Consider the following 16722-nt stretch of genomic DNA (forward strand, 5'->3'; position numbering starts at 1 on the left):
AAGTCTTCAGAATTTATTTTCACACACCTCTAAGTCTCACCTGATTTTCAAACAAATGTAGACAGAACTTTAGGTAGGTAGAGTTGAGAAGCCCTGATGATGTAGCTGTACTTTCACATGCAGAAATCACAGAGAGGAGGAAGAAACTCTTCAGGTGAATTGATGTATGAGGGTTGCACTATACCCTCCTTCAACCACTCCATCCTGACAAGCTTTAACTCAACACAAAGAGGTAATAAAATCTTTAAGAAGGTTGTTTTAGAAAGCTTTATTGAATATTTTTGAATTTGTTACAACATCAGTGAATTACATTCAGTATTACCTTGCTTTACACTTTCCAACTGGTCTTATGTTATGCTTACAGAACTCTTCATCACCATTCTACAGAACAAATACTTTGTAAGCATACATTACTGCTGTTCAAATGTGCTTGTGACCAGCCTGAAGACAGAGCTGCTTTGACTGTACCACAGTCAAAGGAAAATAGATCTCTTAACACGGTCATGCTGGCAAACCACACTGCTCTTCCAAAGCCTTTTTCTTTGTTACCTTGCCCCCCATGAAAAACACACAAACAGATGCATTTCCGTGCTATTTTGTTCTATTCTTCATCCCTGAATAGGCACTAATTTTAGGCTTTTAGCAACTTTGATGGCAATGAATTTGTTCGTTTATCGTGAGACAGAGACAACTCACATCATATAGGTGATCAAAATTGTGTAGATAATGTCTTATTACATAAATGTGAAAATGATTCTATACAGGAATCTTAATCCAACATTCTTATTTTTGAAGTCACTTGTATTAATTGCCTAGATACTTTGTATGTCTGCCTTGTGCAATTAACTTCCCTGTTGCCTTATTCGTTAAATCCACGGTGGCAAATGCAAGATTTCTTCCTTGCTTCAAAATCTGAGCTGTAATCAGTACCTCTTCTCCAATCTTAGCAGCTGAAGTGTATCTTCAATGAAGAACAAAATGAACGGGTAAGAGTCTGTACAGAGCACAAATCCAAGAATATTCCTGCATTTCAGATTATTGTGAAGGGAATTATCAAAAATAAGTAATAGGCACGTCTTTTAACTACCTGCTTGAAAATCCCTGCTGCTTCAAGTCCTAAAGTCCCTCCTAAGTACTGCAGTGGTAGTTCAGTACAACAGTTCCCTGAAAACAGAGGATAGAAAGAAGCCCATCTCTTGGTTCTGATGAAAAGCCCTTTTTGGAACAGAAACAACAGGGTACCAAAGATCTTAGTTACAAGCTCAGCTCCAAGTCCTATTCCAGCCACTGCTGGCTTCCTATGGCCTTTCTAAGCCAGCCTGGCTGGTTGAGCTGCAGGATGTCTCTGGAACAAATGCTCCAGAAGGTCATTTCTGTATGGAACCTAATTGTAAGTTAACTGCTTCTCAGACCCTGGCCAGAGAAAAGTCACGGAAATTTGGGAGGCTTTCAAACCTTCCTGGTTTAACTCTGTTTCCATTCATTACACAACTTTTTGTTTTCATTACGTGAGTGGGTGGGTGTGCTCTGACAACTCTCTCCGGGGAGTAAGAAATTATTCCACCACAAAAAGCCTGAAAAGGATCAGGAGGGATGTGGTGTGAGGTAAGGGAACAATACTCAAACGTCAGAATTACACGGGAGAATGTGTAAGTGCTTCATCAACCAGATCACTTTTATGCATGACACCACGTCAGAAGTATGTCAGTCATGCCCACGGCTGGTGTAGCACAAGCCCCGTTACTTGGCAGGGGGCAGGGTTTCAGTCTTCTTTCATTCTCAGAGGCTGCTAATCCCCTTGTGATTTAAATAAGTAAGTAAATAGCCCGTTTCTCCCTGTTCTTTCCATTACTGAAATAGCTTCCTCATGACAACTTTTTAAAAAGAGCCTTCCCCAAAAGGAAAAATCTTCTAGTACAGCAATATCTGATAGCCAACATCAACTGTTTATTGAAAGCAGCAGTCTGAAGCAATAGCTACAGCTTTGTTTAACCCAGATAATGTTTCCTAACTGTTATGCTACTCGATCATTTTGGATCACCTCCACAGAGGGTATTTTCTTGAGATCTTAGCTCTTATATAATTGGGTAGGCATTTTTGATAGGGTAAGTAATTAAAATCTGGGCCTCTCATGCTGCTGCAAGGCAAAAAAAAATTTATGAGCATTTCAAGTTTCCATTTCCAGTCATTTTCAGGTCATCACAGAGACAATGGAAAGCTCAAGTAGATGCTCCAGTCCCAGCCTACCAGTGGAGAAATCATAAAGTGCTGGGGGGAAAGGACGACATCTGGTAAAGATACACAGATCACTCCCCACGCCCTTTTAACATTTTAGACAGTTTTGATGAGGAGCTACTTCTCCAAGATTTTTAATGCTCAGTGTTAGTTATTCCAAGTAGGATTACTTCAGTTCCAAGCAGCCACAGTCCCTTCACTGAAAGTAACGAAGCAAAGCTGACAAGCTGTAATACTGTGATCAAAGAAGGTTTTGGGATTTTTTCTTAAAGGCACTTTTTAAAAACTGCAATACAGGAAGAACTATTCTCAGTCTTCAATGGGTCTAGAATAAAGGAATGTTCCTCTCATGAGAAATTGACTCAATCTGTAATTTACCCTCCATATGAACAGAGCTAAAATGTTTCTTGTTTTAATCTTTAATGGACTAATACTATAAAAAAGGTTTATAGAAAGCTGCTTGACCTACATTTTGTTGTTTGAGAACACTCTAACATATCTTCACAAGCAAACAAGTTGAGCTTGTTGTGTAAAACTAAAATTTACTGCCTAAAGTCCCTTTAACATTCAGTGAATGAGTGAGTAACATCTCTTGAACACACAGGAAATAAAAGCTTAGGAAACTCCAACTCAAATTTTGCAGCCTGGCAATATTGTCAAATATGCTCTCTCTCACCCCCTACATAATTTCTCAAAGCAAGACTTCTGAAACCGAAGGCAACACCTTTTTAAAGCCCGTACTACAACGTAGAAGGGAAGTGTTATGGAGTCAAAACCTTGTTGGGGAAGAGAAGTTAGCATGTTCTAGCAAACACTGTGGATGATACCTACGTGATGTTCATGTCCACGCTGACCCCTGGTGCTGCTCTTTCCGTGTGCAGCAACGCTGCTGTTGATACCACATCCACGAGCGTGGCTGTCAAACCTCCGTGTAACGTGCCACCTCTGTTGGTATGTTCCTCCTCTACTTTCAATTCACATACAACTTTTCCTGGGGTTGCAGAAAGAAGTTTTATCTGTATAAACAAAAGAGGAATTAAGAGTTTACTGACAACAGTAACAACTCCAGATGCTGCCCTGAATCAAGTTGAAAGTAAATCCTGTTTCAATTTTGAATTTGTGAGACAAATTGAAAGATGAAAAATGTACTAATTTAACTGTCGCATTATATGTTTCCATAAATTTTGACCAGAAGATTGCTTCCTTAGAAAAATTTGCATTTCTAGCACAGATAAATATTTAAACCGACAATTTAACAAACCTTCAACACTTGCTATGCTCTCGGGAATTGCCTAGGAGACAGCATTCTGCTTTAATTTTCTTTTCCTTTAATCTGTTACTGAAAAGCCAGATTAGAGGGAACACAAAACTGCTTTGTACCACAGTTGTGAAGGTGTATTTGTTAGCTGTGAAAATGGAAATATGACCGACAGTAGTTCATTAATCTTTATACCAGAGCAACCTCAGCAAAAACCTGTACTTTGGAAGGAGCGCTGGAAAAGATAATCAGATTGGCCTCCCTGAACTGAAATTTGTATTCCTGGGCAGAATTATACAACGCTGTGTCACACCGTACTACAGCACCGTGACTTGCGTATACACTTTTATTCTAGCCCAGAGGTGTTACACAGAAAATTACAGTACATCTGTGGTACTGTGCTTCCCCATGTCATCAGCAAAGCTGGATTTTTGAGACCAAGAAGTTACTACATTTCAGTATTTCCAATTTTTTTATTCAAGTTGCTTCAGGTACTAGTACTATATTCAGAATCTGAAACTCTGAAGGCATATCCAGAACTGGTCTAAGTACTATATATATATATATTTATATATTTACTCTTGCAGTTCATACTTTGAAGTACCTCTAGACTGCCACAAGTGAAATGTGTATGTATTTATTATAATTCCTACATTTTTTTTCTAATTTTTTAACACCAAATTTTGTGTGGATCAAAAATTGTGTGGATTTTTTTTAAACTTAAATGTTTCCATACCATATCAAGCAGACCGACTTATTCTCTATGATCTTAAAAGAAATTAAGACTGAAATGTCTCCTGTTTCACTACTGTTTATGTATAACGTCTTTTATTATGTATTTTATAAACGTTATTATGTATTTTATAAACGTTATTATAAAATAACGTATTTTATTATGTTTAATGTATAAAATCTCAATTCCAGCTAAAATCCCTTTCTGGCAGAACAAAGTTTTTGCGAAATTTGTAAAGAAATGCTACCAAGATAAATGGTAATGGAGTACTCAGTCCAACTTCAAATGGAAAAAAAAAAAAGGAATTAAATAGATGGGACATTGCTGAGGCAGCACCCTAGTATGAAAACAACACCCTGACCAATGAAGATCCCAAGGTCAGCCGTGCTGTAAAGCAGTAACCGGAGGCCTTTATTTCAGACAGAATTTGTGATAAGGGTCTTTTGCTGATGCTTGACGCTGGGAGCAGAAGGCTTCCATTGCCTTTAGAGAGTGCTCCAATCCAGCAGCAAGGCAAGGAAAGCATCTGTTCTCAGCCACTGCTCTGATCTAACACTTGCTGCCTTCTCCCCTTGTCAGAAATAGTTTGGTATTTGAACACTTACACAGCTAGAGCTGCTGTTGGTACTTCTCAAAGCCCCCTGTGCTGTCCTCCCACACGTCTCAGTGAGAGGTACACTGCTCTGGCTTCCAGCTACAACTGCGATGCACTACTTTGGAGAATGGGCTTCAAAACCCATAGACGTTAAGCCTTATGTAGATACTTCACTGGAATTAAACCAGAAACTTGGTCTGATGCTAAACCTGGGAAGTTTCAGCCTAAACTCTGTCTTCTTCAGAATAGGAAAAAATTCAAGTCATATTGTAATTATGGCAAGAAAGGTTTTGTTATCTCCCAGTGCAGCAGCAGATACTTTAAATCAGAGCAAAACTTTTACTTTTATTAGGATTGCATTCCTACTATCCTATTTCTAGAAGAGGAATGCAGAAAAAGTCAAAATGTATTCCAAAGCAAGGTAAGTAGCCCGCCTCCCAAGGCTTACTTCCTTCAAAAAGTTACCTTTTCGACCCAAACTACTGCATTAGTTCTCCACACAGTGAGATTTTAAGGTGAAAGGTGAGGACAGCTACCAGGGTGAAGAGGTCACTAAGGACTGATTAGACTCTGTAACTAAAGGACTCTTGTAATGACTCTTATATATGACCTGTATGTCTTATAGCTGCTTTCTTTAAATGTGTGGGATCACAGAGCTGTCAGGAAAAACATAAATTTTGAAGTGGCTGTATTTTTTAGATATATTTACTTCATCTCTGCACGTCACGGGTATGTAAACAAAGAGAAATCAGGGCACCAGAAGCAGGATCCTGGCGCTGCAAAATTTAGCGAGGATCCTCAGAGTGCCTCACGGGAAAGCCCTACACAACCCAGAGGTGGCACGACCCCAGAAGGCACGGCAATGTCCCTAGAGCTCGGTTTTTGGGATCATTAGGTAGCGTTACACAGGAGCTACACCGCTCAACCACACTCCTCCACAGCAAGCCGTGCCTGGTACCTCCAGCCTGGCTTCGAGGAGGGGCTGTCAGCACGGGCTCCTTTCTCCTTCCGAGCACGTTTTACCCCGCAGTCTCCCAGCCCTGAAGGTGATCATGGCGCTGGGTTATTGCGAAGGGAGAAACGCCCTGGCCTCGCCCCCTCGCAGCGCCGTACCTTGCGGAGCACCCTGTCGAAGCCCTGCGACTCCACCATGTACCTCATGGCTTCCCGCAAGCCCTCCGCCGCCAAGCCCGTGCCGCCCGGCATGCTGCCCCTCGCCACCGCCTCTCGTCCCCGGCCCGGAACGGCTCCAACCCCTTCCGCCAGCCCCGTCCCGCCCCGTTGTGCCCGGCCGGAGCCATGGAGGTGGCGGCGGCGGCGGCAGGGGAAGGGGGGACCGCGATGGAGACGGAGGAGATGGAGCGGAGGAAGGCGCTGAGCGCCCAGTTCGCCGCCATCACGGGCTGCAGCGCGGCGGCAGCGTGCGGAGCCCTGGGCGACCACGACTGGCACCTGGAGGTACCAGGGGGATGGGATGGGGTGGGACGGGGTGGGTTGGGTGGAGCTGGGAGCCCTAACTCAGCTCTGCCCCTGTGCTTCAGAGGGCGCTGAACGCCTACTTCGAGCAGCCGCTGGAGGACAAGGACGAGGGAGGCAGGGAGCCGCCGCCACGCATGGACCCGGGGGGCTGGTGAGTGCCCGACCCCAAGATGCCCGACCCCGGGGTGCCCGGCTCGTCCCGTGGTGCCCGTGGTTATATTTCCATAAATCGCATCGCCCCCTGCATGCACACCCTGCAGAAGTCAGGGTCAAAGCCCCCCCCCGTGCCTCTCACAGACGGACTGCCCCGCAGCACACCCATAGGGCTTGCTGAGATGAGGCGTGAGGGAAGCTGGTTTCTGGAGGTTTATTTATTTTGTACATCCACGTTTAGTAGAAGAGCCCCAGAGGGCTTTGTTGGTATGAGTAAGCTGTGTTTGGTAACAGCATGCTTGTTTTTCCTTCGTAGAGCTGTATATATGAAAAAAGCAGGCCTCCTAAACGTTAATGCTAGGCGGTCCACACCGAGTCAGAACACGTCTGTATGAAATTGTACGGGTCTATTTTTTTTTTTCTTCCTTTTGGCTTTGCCCTGCAGCTTCTGCCTTCAGCTGGGGCACGCAGGATGTGTCAGAAGGAGGTGATGGAGGCCTTGGAGGCAAGGGACCTGCTCAGTTTCAGACCTGCTCGCATTTTGCTGCCCAGTGTTGGGCCTTCCCGGTGGGCTTTAAGCAAGCCCTTGCCCAACCATCTTGCCTTTGGTATTGGCAGCTTAAAACCTGACTTACAGAAGTGTTCCAGGGTAATGACTGCAAAACTTTCAGGTCTGGTCTTGGGAGAATCCTTGGGGCTGAGTTGTGGTATGCTATAAGGTAAAAGGGGGCTTGCGGTGCCTGTCACCTACAGAGAGGTGCTTGGCGTGTTGGCCTTGAGGGGGTGAGGCACATGGGAGTGAAAAAAAGGTATTTTTTTAGCTGCTAGAGAGGAGCTGTAGTAGCTGGTCTATGTGCACTGCCTCTAGCACGACCTCTGCACTGCTGCTCATAAGCAGTGATAACCAAGCTGATATAGAAGAACAGGTTAAAGTTATGTATTTGATAATGGAACACTATTGCTGGTGTCAGTACTAGGCAATTTCATTTTCTCTAGGATTCCTGTTTTTCATTTTTCTAACAGAAAATGCCTCCTCCCGCCCCATACTGAATACGCTAGTGGGTATTAAGTGGGTGGGGAACTGCTTCACTTGCTTTTTCCACACCTCTTGGAGTCCAAGCAGACTTTGGTACTTCATCTCATTGTTATTCAGGTTACTGTATGAATATAAAATGGGACCATGAAAATTTTGAAAGATAACCTATCTAAATAGCCCTTAGCTCCCTCTCCTTTGTATGCTTTCCTTTTTGTGTTCTGTTTACGTTATGCGTATGGCAGTGGAGTCTTAGGTTGTTTGTTCAGCATGAAATAAAAAAAACCACAATGCTACTCTCTAGGGAATAGATAAGTTTTGTTTCAAGGCCTTATTTCCATGTAAGCATATAAATTCTGTGTTTAAAAACAAAGCTCCAGTATCCCAACTTTGCCAAAATAGTCTTAGCTATCCTATTGAACATACGTTGTTTTAGATTCTCCCTTTACTGAAGGAATTCACATTGGGCCGCACTTCGGAGGAGTCGGGTTCCCTTTGGTGACGTGATCCCCAAGCAGTGGCTAGATTAGGCACTCATAATGTGACAGTGCTATTCAGTCTTTATCAAGTCAACAGGGTAGATAGGGCCCTGTGTTTTTGAGGTGGGATTTGGGGGTGAATATTCCCAAAGAAAATGATTGTCAGTTTGTCAGAGTGAGTTTGCACATGTCTGCCCAAGGGGGACTCAAAAATTTTACCTGGTTATGAAGATGGGCGCATAAAAGCAAGTCATGGCAGCATTTCTTTGTTTCTAATATAATGGAGAGTGTTTACATAACTAATGTACACAGACTGTCTCTGGCAGGGCGAAAGAGTTGAATCGCTCAAGTTCATTGGATCACATTGGTTGCCATCGGATAACTTAAATCAGAATGGTAAATGTTACTTTGTGTCTATGAGGAAGAAGGTGCCCTTAATTCTCCTATATCGTAAAGCTCTGTGTGATTGAGGTCCGTATGTTTAGTTACTGTGCTTCTAAATTACAGTAAGAGTTCAATGTATGTTAACTTATTTGTTGGGAATGCTTTAAATAGCCACCTGTAAGTTGTAATGGATGTAAACCATTGTACTTTCAAAGATATGAGAGGTAGTTGCACGAAGAACAGTATTATGCATGTTGACAAACACGTGACTATCTTTTTAGTATTGACCTCACAGCAGATGCTACTACTAGTAATGTCAGCGATGCTGGTGCAGACTCAAGGCAACAAGATGATGACAGCAGCTTCTCACTGATAACCTGGAACATTGATGGGCTGGACTCCAGAAATCTACAAGAGCGAGCTAGAGGCGTCTGTTCTTACCTGGCATTGTAAGCATAGCTTCGTCTTTGTTGTGTTGTGTACCCAGCTTTAAAGCAGAAAGCGAGCTTCTCATTTTAGATATTTTAAAAAAGTCTTCATGCCCAAATTATATTAAAATTAGTTTCAGTAATGCAGTACCCTTACAAATCCTAAATAGCTGAATAAAAGTTGATAATACTAGTTGGAAGAGGTCTGAACTTGCACAGCATTTCAGGGGTTAGAGGTAGTGTGAGAACTACTTTAAAAATCTTTTTGTAATGAACAATATTGTTTACATCAAGATGCACTCCCACATCAAGAGCATATTTCATACTTCCCACACATACGCAAAAAGAGGATGAAACTGGAAGAAACTTGATTGTTTTATTCCAATAATATGAGTAACTTAACTTGATTGTTTTATTCCAGTAATATGAGTAACTTAATTCTAGAGCAAGCCATTTGAAAGGTCAGTAAGGTTTTTTGTTTGTTTTGTTATTTGAAAAATGGCTCTCTTGCCATTACTGTTACTTGTCTATACAAAATAGCAATGTGCAAATTGAGATAAAAGCAGTAGAATCTGTGATCACCTGTTATACTTGCATCACTGGAAGCTTCACATTAATATATTTATGAGCAATTTAATAATTACGTAAAGTGGTGTATCTTCATACAGTAATTTATCAATGTTAATTAAACTGATTTAAACAAAATTTATTCTTCTAAATCCAGCAGAAAACCCTTAACTAAATCAAATTTCACTTCATTTTTATTAATCTGAGGTGACTTTATTCTTCTTCTGTAAATAAGGCCTTAGGTTTGTCCTTCATCTGCTTAGAGCAGCATTGTAGCAAAAATTGTCAGGGACAGCTGTGAAGTTGCATCTAAATGCCTAAGTCCTTTCAGGACTGCTACCCCACATGAACTGTTATTGATGGCACAGCTCTAAGGAATGAAGAAGCTTGGCGCTGGTGAAACTGGATGAAGATCAAGACATACATAAGTCATGCATTTTATTACCATGTCAGTACTGTATCTGTAATAATCATTGTTTCATGCCTTCAACATTGGTGGTATATTTATGTGGTACTAAATACAGTGGATAAGGTTTTTTCTTCCTTTTTTTTTTTTTTTTTAAATGAGGTCTCAAAATATGTAGGAAGATGAGGAAAAAATGCACCTGAAATCCCTGACCCTGTTCTGTTTGACATCAGAGTGTAACAATACTATCTTTCAGTAGTTAATTTAAAAATTTGTCTTGCTGATTTCAGATACAGTCCAGATGTCGTGTTTTTACAGGAGGTCATCTTACCGTATCTTTGTATTCTGCAGAGTAGAGTAGCCAGTTACACTGTTATTCCAGGTAAGAAGTAAGCCTCAATTTCTTAAGACAGAAACTAGACAAAGTAAGCACCATTTGTAGCAGCTGAAAAGAGGAAGCTGAAGAAGGAAGGACTTAAAAGACTTAAAAGACTGTGTTTTGATACCAGCATGTCGTTTGATGCAAATTATCCCAACGAAAAGCTCGCTTGACTGGTGGTTTCCTTTGTATTTTTTCTGCATTTTGAAGGACTGATAGCAAGATTAGCAAAAGGAAGTGCTATAGATAAGTAGTTTGTTACACATTTGGATTAAAAAATCTGAAAAATTCATACCCACATTAAGAAACTTTTAAGTAATGATTGTGTATACCTTACAAATTATTCTCCCAGATCATAGTAAGGAGATCTAATTAAGATCTTTAACTTCATGCTACATCAGAAGATAACTTTGACCTTTTCTTTCCCTGTTCCTCTTTAGGTAATATAGATGGCTATTTCACTGTCATTCTGTTGAAGAAATCAAGAGTGAAATTACTAAAACAAGAGATAATAGGTTTTCCAACAACGTCCATGATGAGGAACCTTTTGGTTGTGCATGTGAGTCAGTCATTACGTCCTGCAGCTGCATGTCTGCAAAACAAAAAAAAAATCACAGGAAAGGCTGGTCTGGCCTTACTCAAACATATCAGCTGTGTTGCATTTGATGCTAGCAAAATTAAATCATTAAGTTACTGCCCGTGCTTTGTTTTTCAGTCTTATAACTTCTGGAAACGATCTGGAAGCCTACTATCCTCCTATAAGTAATTTTTCTCCAATTTAAAATTAGTATTAACCACTCTGTCATTCAGTAATTTACTTTGTGATTACTTTTTGTCTTTGAACTTCATATCATGGTGTGGAACGTAACACTGCTCTTTTGTTTCATGCACAGGTGAGCATATCTGGTAATGAACTTTGCCTTATGACTTCTCATCTGGAGAGCACTAAAGACCATTCCAAGGAGCGTGTGAAGCAACTGCAAATAGTGCTAAAAAAAATGCAGGAGGAGTCTGAGTCCACCACTGTTATATTTGGAGGGGATACAAACCTCAGAGACAGTGAGGTAATTAGAGAGAAGCAACCTGGTTATTCTAAGGTGTTTTGGCAATATCTTCTCAGACTTTTCTGTTGTCTTTATGGAAAATGAACTACACAGCAGAGATCTGCAACTTCTTAGTCATGCTTTTTTGCTTAGTCATGTTTTAAGAGTAAGAAGCTGAGATATTGCTATGCTGAGGCTTTTGTTACAGCTGTAGCACAAAATGCTGAATTCTCAATATGTATTTCTGAGTAGCTGCAGGGGTAGTTAATGAAGTTTCAAATTTCAAAGCATATTCTGATTTTGAGATCATGATCTTTATTTGTTCGACTCTCTGATTTTCAGAGAGTTAATGCTAATAAAATAATTGAAGAGGGTGCTCTGGTGAAAGGTTTTGGGATTTGAAAATTCATCCTCCGTCATGGAGATACTCAAGATGAGAAGCCGTGTTTGGCTGCTGATCTTAAAAGTGAAAACTGTACATTGTTAGTAAAGGTGAGGGTTTCATCCTTCCCTAATAGAGAAATTCTATTGCAGCGAGCTGGAATGACCTTGTTTCAGAGAACATGGTGTTGACCCCCATACCTCAAAATTTCAGAAACAAGCACTTGTGTTGTAGTCTATTTTGGATGTAGAAAGTATGACAGAAATTGGTCACGCTGTAGAGTCTACTGAGAAATACCAGAATTTAGAAATGCCTCTCATATATTTGTTTTTCACAACTGATGTTTTGCAGGGAAAAAAAATGATATTTTGACAACATAGTTCTATTTTCTCCCTTCAGGTTACTAAGCTAGGTGGCTTACCTAACAACGTCATGGATATGTGGGAGTTTTTGGGTAAACCTCAACACTGCCGCTATACCTGGGACACAAGCTCCAACACTAACCTGGGCATAACGAGTAAATGCAAATTGCGGTTTGATCGTGTTTTCATTCGACCCGCAGCAGAAGGAGGAAATATTGTTCCACGAAGTATGGACTTGATCGGATTAGAAAAACTAGACTGTGGCACATTCCCTAGTGATCACTGGGGTCTTTTGTGTAACTTTGATGTGATATTATAAGAAAGAAAAAGGATTGTATTGTTAAGTTTTAAGGGTTTGTTCTTGTTTTACCAAAATTTTACTGTCGGAATTTAAGTAGGACATATTTAAATTTTCAAGCATAGCGAATTCTCTGCTTTTGAATTTTGCTGGAATGTCTTCATTTAATGCCAGGTTTCCTTTTTCCTTATTGTATTCATCCGTTCTTGAATCATGTTTTTAAACATTTGTTTTTAACAAAAACACATTCCAGTCTTAAAAGAGGAGGAAAAAGCTAAATAGAATTCCTAAATCACTGGGTGATTTATAAAATGCTTTTATTTTGTCATGTAACATAATCTCATAATAAATGCTGCTGCTTTTTGAAAATACTGTTAGTATGACTGCTTTGTTTGTTTTGTAACTGTTTCTGTTACCCTTTACAGCAGTGTCTTTTGTGGGGTGTTTTGTATTAGCTTCTGAAGTTTGTGTTGTAAATAGGTTTGCACAGCTTCAGGCAAGACAGTAAGGGAGCTGTGGAAAGAAAAGGCAGATTCTCACAAACGAATGGTTTCTTAAGTAAGAATTAAATATTGAATAGATTTACAATGTGCCCTCTATATGATATGAAAATACGAAAAGGCTATATGTAATAAGTTGCATGGAATTTGTACACTTGGGATGTTATATACCTTGCTTATTTTTATGAACCTGGATATGAGTTGCAGATTAAAAGATACTATCTTTTTGGTGAGCTTCTAAAAACAGAATGCTCTTAGAAAAGCAGCTCAAGGTCTAACTGACTTTGCAGAAGATAAATAGGCTTTCTTTCTCAAAGAACATTGTAACCAGTCTCGTGGAACCCATCATTTTATAGACGTGCAAAGTACCAAATCGTATCATACCAAGCTGATTTAAAATGAGAAGTCTCACTCCTAAATTTCAAGCATGAAGTTCAGTGCACACGCATGGAGAGGAAGCACAGACAACCCCTGTCAATTGGTGTACAAAATGCACCAAATGCCTGTACTAACACACAGCGTTCTTAATTACAAACAATAAACTATATATATGTTTGTCTAAAAATACATTTTTTTTCCTTGGGTCTTGGGGACTTTTCACAATATAGGACAGGGGAAGGTGAATCTGTTGGTTCCTACTCTGAAATAGGATCTTTAACCAATTTCATCCCAAGAATGGAAAGGCCAGAGGTACGCGTGTTTTTCCATTGATTCACGAGAGGTGACCTTACCAAACAAACAGATAAACCTCAGGATGTTAATTCATCTCCAGAGAAATCAGCTGGAGAAATGTCACTCTACATTCATTTATGCAAATGTCGAACCCCACATTCCTCTTACTAAAGGTGAAAGAGGCCCTTGTCTTTTGGAAAGGGTGTCTGAATCCTAATGGCTTGATCGCTCTCAGTGTATCCTTTTATTTTATAATAACTGAGTTTCGAAATCGAAGAGGAGGTAACTTTTTTTTTTTTTTTTTTTTAAAAAACCACCGTTGAGCCCATGATCTCTTTGTTTTACTCCCAAATAAATAATTCAATAAAAAAAGTAAAAAGTAGATGCCAGAATTTACCTTCCTGGTTTAAAATGGGCCTGGCCCAGTCATGCCTTTGGATGTGCTGCATGTCTCTTTCTTCCTCACTAAAAGCAAAGAAACATCATGAGGTTTGTTTTCACCATTTACATCTCCTCTCCATGCCTGGTAGTTACAGCCAAAGGATTCATGGGGAAGGTGATTGTAACTTTCCTAAAGTTCTTGGAGAGGGGAAAGTGCGATAAACTCATGCTTTGTCAAAATGAACAGTTTTATGTCGTATCCTGCATTATGGCTAGCTTTGCTTATGTGGCTGCATCTTCCCGACAGTTTTGGAAGATAAGAAAAAAGTGGCTGATGGTTAGGATAAGTTTTTAATTTGGGGAAGAAAGAAGGAAAAATGGGGGGCTCAGAGCAGCATGTGGTGTAGCTCCAAGCCTAAACTCCAGATTCATCTTCAGCACTGAGTATCTGCCCCCTGTTTTGATCAGCAGTCTTAACCTCTGAAATAGTGAGTGGGGACATAGCATTTTCATTAGGAACAAGCAGGGACAGAATGCTCTGCAAGGGCAAACTCATTTTTCTAATTACAAAGATGGGCAAGAAGAAGACTTTTTCAGTATAATTAGTGGTTAATCATTCTTTCAGAATGAGGAAATTATGCTTACAGCCTATAAAACTCTTCTTGAACTACAGTAGAAATAATCAGACTTAAAAATTAAGATGACGTAAATGCTGCATGTTTCACTGACTATAGAATGTGAAGCACTATATATTTAATTAAATACACTTTGAACCACTTAGTAAGTACCCAAATTACTGACAATCAAGAGCAGTAAGAGCCCTTACATCAATTTGCCTCTTAATTTAATCAGTGATGTAAAAGATAAAATATCTGCTGAATGTGGCAACTAAAACTTGTAAGAAAAGAGAATGTAATTATTTAAAGGGGTAGAAACAGCAAAGCAAAACAAAGCAAAAAGTTTCTTGGGCTACAACTTGCAATTTGATTTCTTTTCCTATTTCAGTGACCTAATACTATGGCGTCCATACAAGGACTTGCACAAACATGAAAATGTGAGACCGCAATAAGTATCTCCTATTGGTAATCAGCAGCACTGGATATTGAGGAAATCAGGAAATCATATGCTATTGAAAGCAGCATTATTTTATTAGTACTTTGATGCAGATATTAAGATTATTTCTTTTTCTGAGGGCAGAGCCAGTCTTAAACATAGCCACAATAAAAGGGCTTGAAATGAGTAAAAAAGCAAGAGATATAAATGGAATTAAAGAAATGTTTAACTTCTAGGGAGGAAAATAATGAATGGATGGCTTTCCCAGGGTTTGTGTTTACTAAGAGTACAGTTAAGACTAAGTAATGAAGATGCATAAAGAACACCTATTTATTTCTTGGCGACAAGGCATGCTGTGGAACATCAGCTCAAAGAAAAGAGAATCCCAGCAACTGCGAAGCCACCAGTGTAACACTGCCATTTTGGTAAGAGCAGAGAAAACAGGAGGGTTAAATGGGTGTTGGAGAATATAGGGACCCCAAGTGAAGATAACACAAGCACAGCTGAGGGCAGGTAAGACAAAAGCTTTATCCCTTTTTTTAAATCTTTATATCTATATCCATGTAATTAAATTGTGAAGCTTTATCCATATTTTTATGTTTATTTATATATCCATGGATGTAAATTGACCTACTAACACAAATTGTTACCATAATACTACGGTTTTGACTAAGGAAAGGATGAGAGTGCAGGGAGCCTCGAGCCAGGGCTTCCCCGCCACCGGCACCAGGATGTTCGGAGGGGCCATTAGGTGGTGGTGGGCAGCACAGGTCGGAGGCAGGCTCCAAAAAGCCTCCAGATGTCCAGCAATGAGTTGACAACTTCAGAGGGCTTTGGTCAAATGAAATGAATGGTCTTACTGTGGAAAGGCAGCTGGAAGTAACCAGATGGACATTTACCTGGCTATGTTTTGAAGCTTTGGTGGTCTTCAGATAGCACTGCAGCACACTCAGCCTATTATTTCATCAGCTTTAAGCCTACTAGTTCATCAGTGTTATGAAAGACAAGAAGTGGCTCAGCAAGAAAACACCATCTCACCCTCAGCCATCTGTGGCAAACCTGCTTTATCGGCCTGTTCCTCCACTTCAAAGCATTTCTAGAGCTTGCAGACTGAATGAACACCAGGTGCTGCTGATGAGCTTCTCGCCTCTGTCACTTCAGCATTTGCATGGCACTGACACGTGGAACTCTGTCCTGTTTGTTCAATGGAGAAGGAAATCCGCGTGCAAGAAAGTCAAGGGCACTGGAGCAGCTACTGCTGTGCAGAAAAAGGGAACAGAGAGGCAGCTGCTGCTCTCATCCTTTCCCTCCTGCTTTCTCCATTAGAATAATTGTCGGGAATTCACATTGTTCTTCTCACTTCAAATATGCACACTTCAGCCTCTGTATGTTGGCCTAAATATATGCAAATTACAGAAACTGAGGAATCAAAATTGCCATGACTATATAGCATAAAAAAATAAATAAATTAAAAAAATATAAACCGATTATTCCTTTAGGCACCTTCATATATATACAAAATAAATCCAGTGTTATAGTTCAGAGATTTAATTCCTTGCTTTATACAGCAAGCACTTCAGTTATAGGCTCCCTATACCAAAATAAATAAATAAATAAATAAAATGAGTAGCTTCAGGAAATGTCATATTGTTAAAAAGTATGGGTAAGGTGGGAATCAGAAGGCAAGTAAAAAGATGAGGTAAAAACAGCTCTACATGTATGCTGTAGAGATGACATTTTTACATCTTTAGAACACTTTTCTTTTATACACCATTTTGTAACTCCTTCAAAATACCATTTTCCTGAGTCAAGTGTTGGCGATTCATGAGAGACAAAGCAGAACATGGCAACACACGGGCATTGCTAGCAGGTGGAACAGAGGATCTGGGGACATTGACAGGT

General features: G+C 40.2%; 2 protein-coding genes across 2 annotated transcripts; one reads left to right on the plus strand and one right to left on the minus strand.

Moving 5' to 3' along the window:
• Window positions 1-252: 252 nt before the first annotated feature.
• On the minus strand, window positions 253-6062 carry ACOT13 (acyl-CoA thioesterase 13). The gene is made up of 3 exons (XM_084283131.1): window positions 5935-6062; window positions 3067-3251; window positions 253-961 (listed from the first exon to the last, which is right to left on the minus strand). The coding sequence occupies exons 1-3, from the start codon at window positions 6025-6027 to the stop codon at window positions 805-807; spliced, it is 435 nt and encodes a 144-aa protein (XP_084139257.1). The 5' UTR covers window positions 6028-6062; the 3' UTR covers window positions 253-804.
• Window positions 6063-6120: 58 nt separating this feature from the next.
• TDP2 (tyrosyl-DNA phosphodiesterase 2) lies at window positions 6121-12504 on the plus strand (the record flags this gene model as incomplete). The annotated part of the gene is made up of 7 exons (XM_084281655.1): window positions 6121-6279; window positions 6363-6451; window positions 8631-8798; window positions 10041-10132; window positions 10570-10688; window positions 11023-11193; window positions 11954-12504. The coding sequence occupies 7 exons, from the start codon at window positions 6121-6123 to the stop codon at window positions 12233-12235; spliced, it is 1080 nt and encodes a 359-aa protein (XP_084137781.1). The 3' UTR covers window positions 12236-12504.
• Between the last annotated feature and the right edge of the window lie 4218 nt (window positions 12505-16722).

Source organism: Netta rufina, assembly GCF_964035555.1.
Source record: "Netta rufina genome assembly, chromosome: 2".
In the NCBI taxonomy this organism is placed as follows: domain Eukaryota; kingdom Metazoa; phylum Chordata; class Aves; order Anseriformes; family Anatidae; genus Netta; species Netta rufina.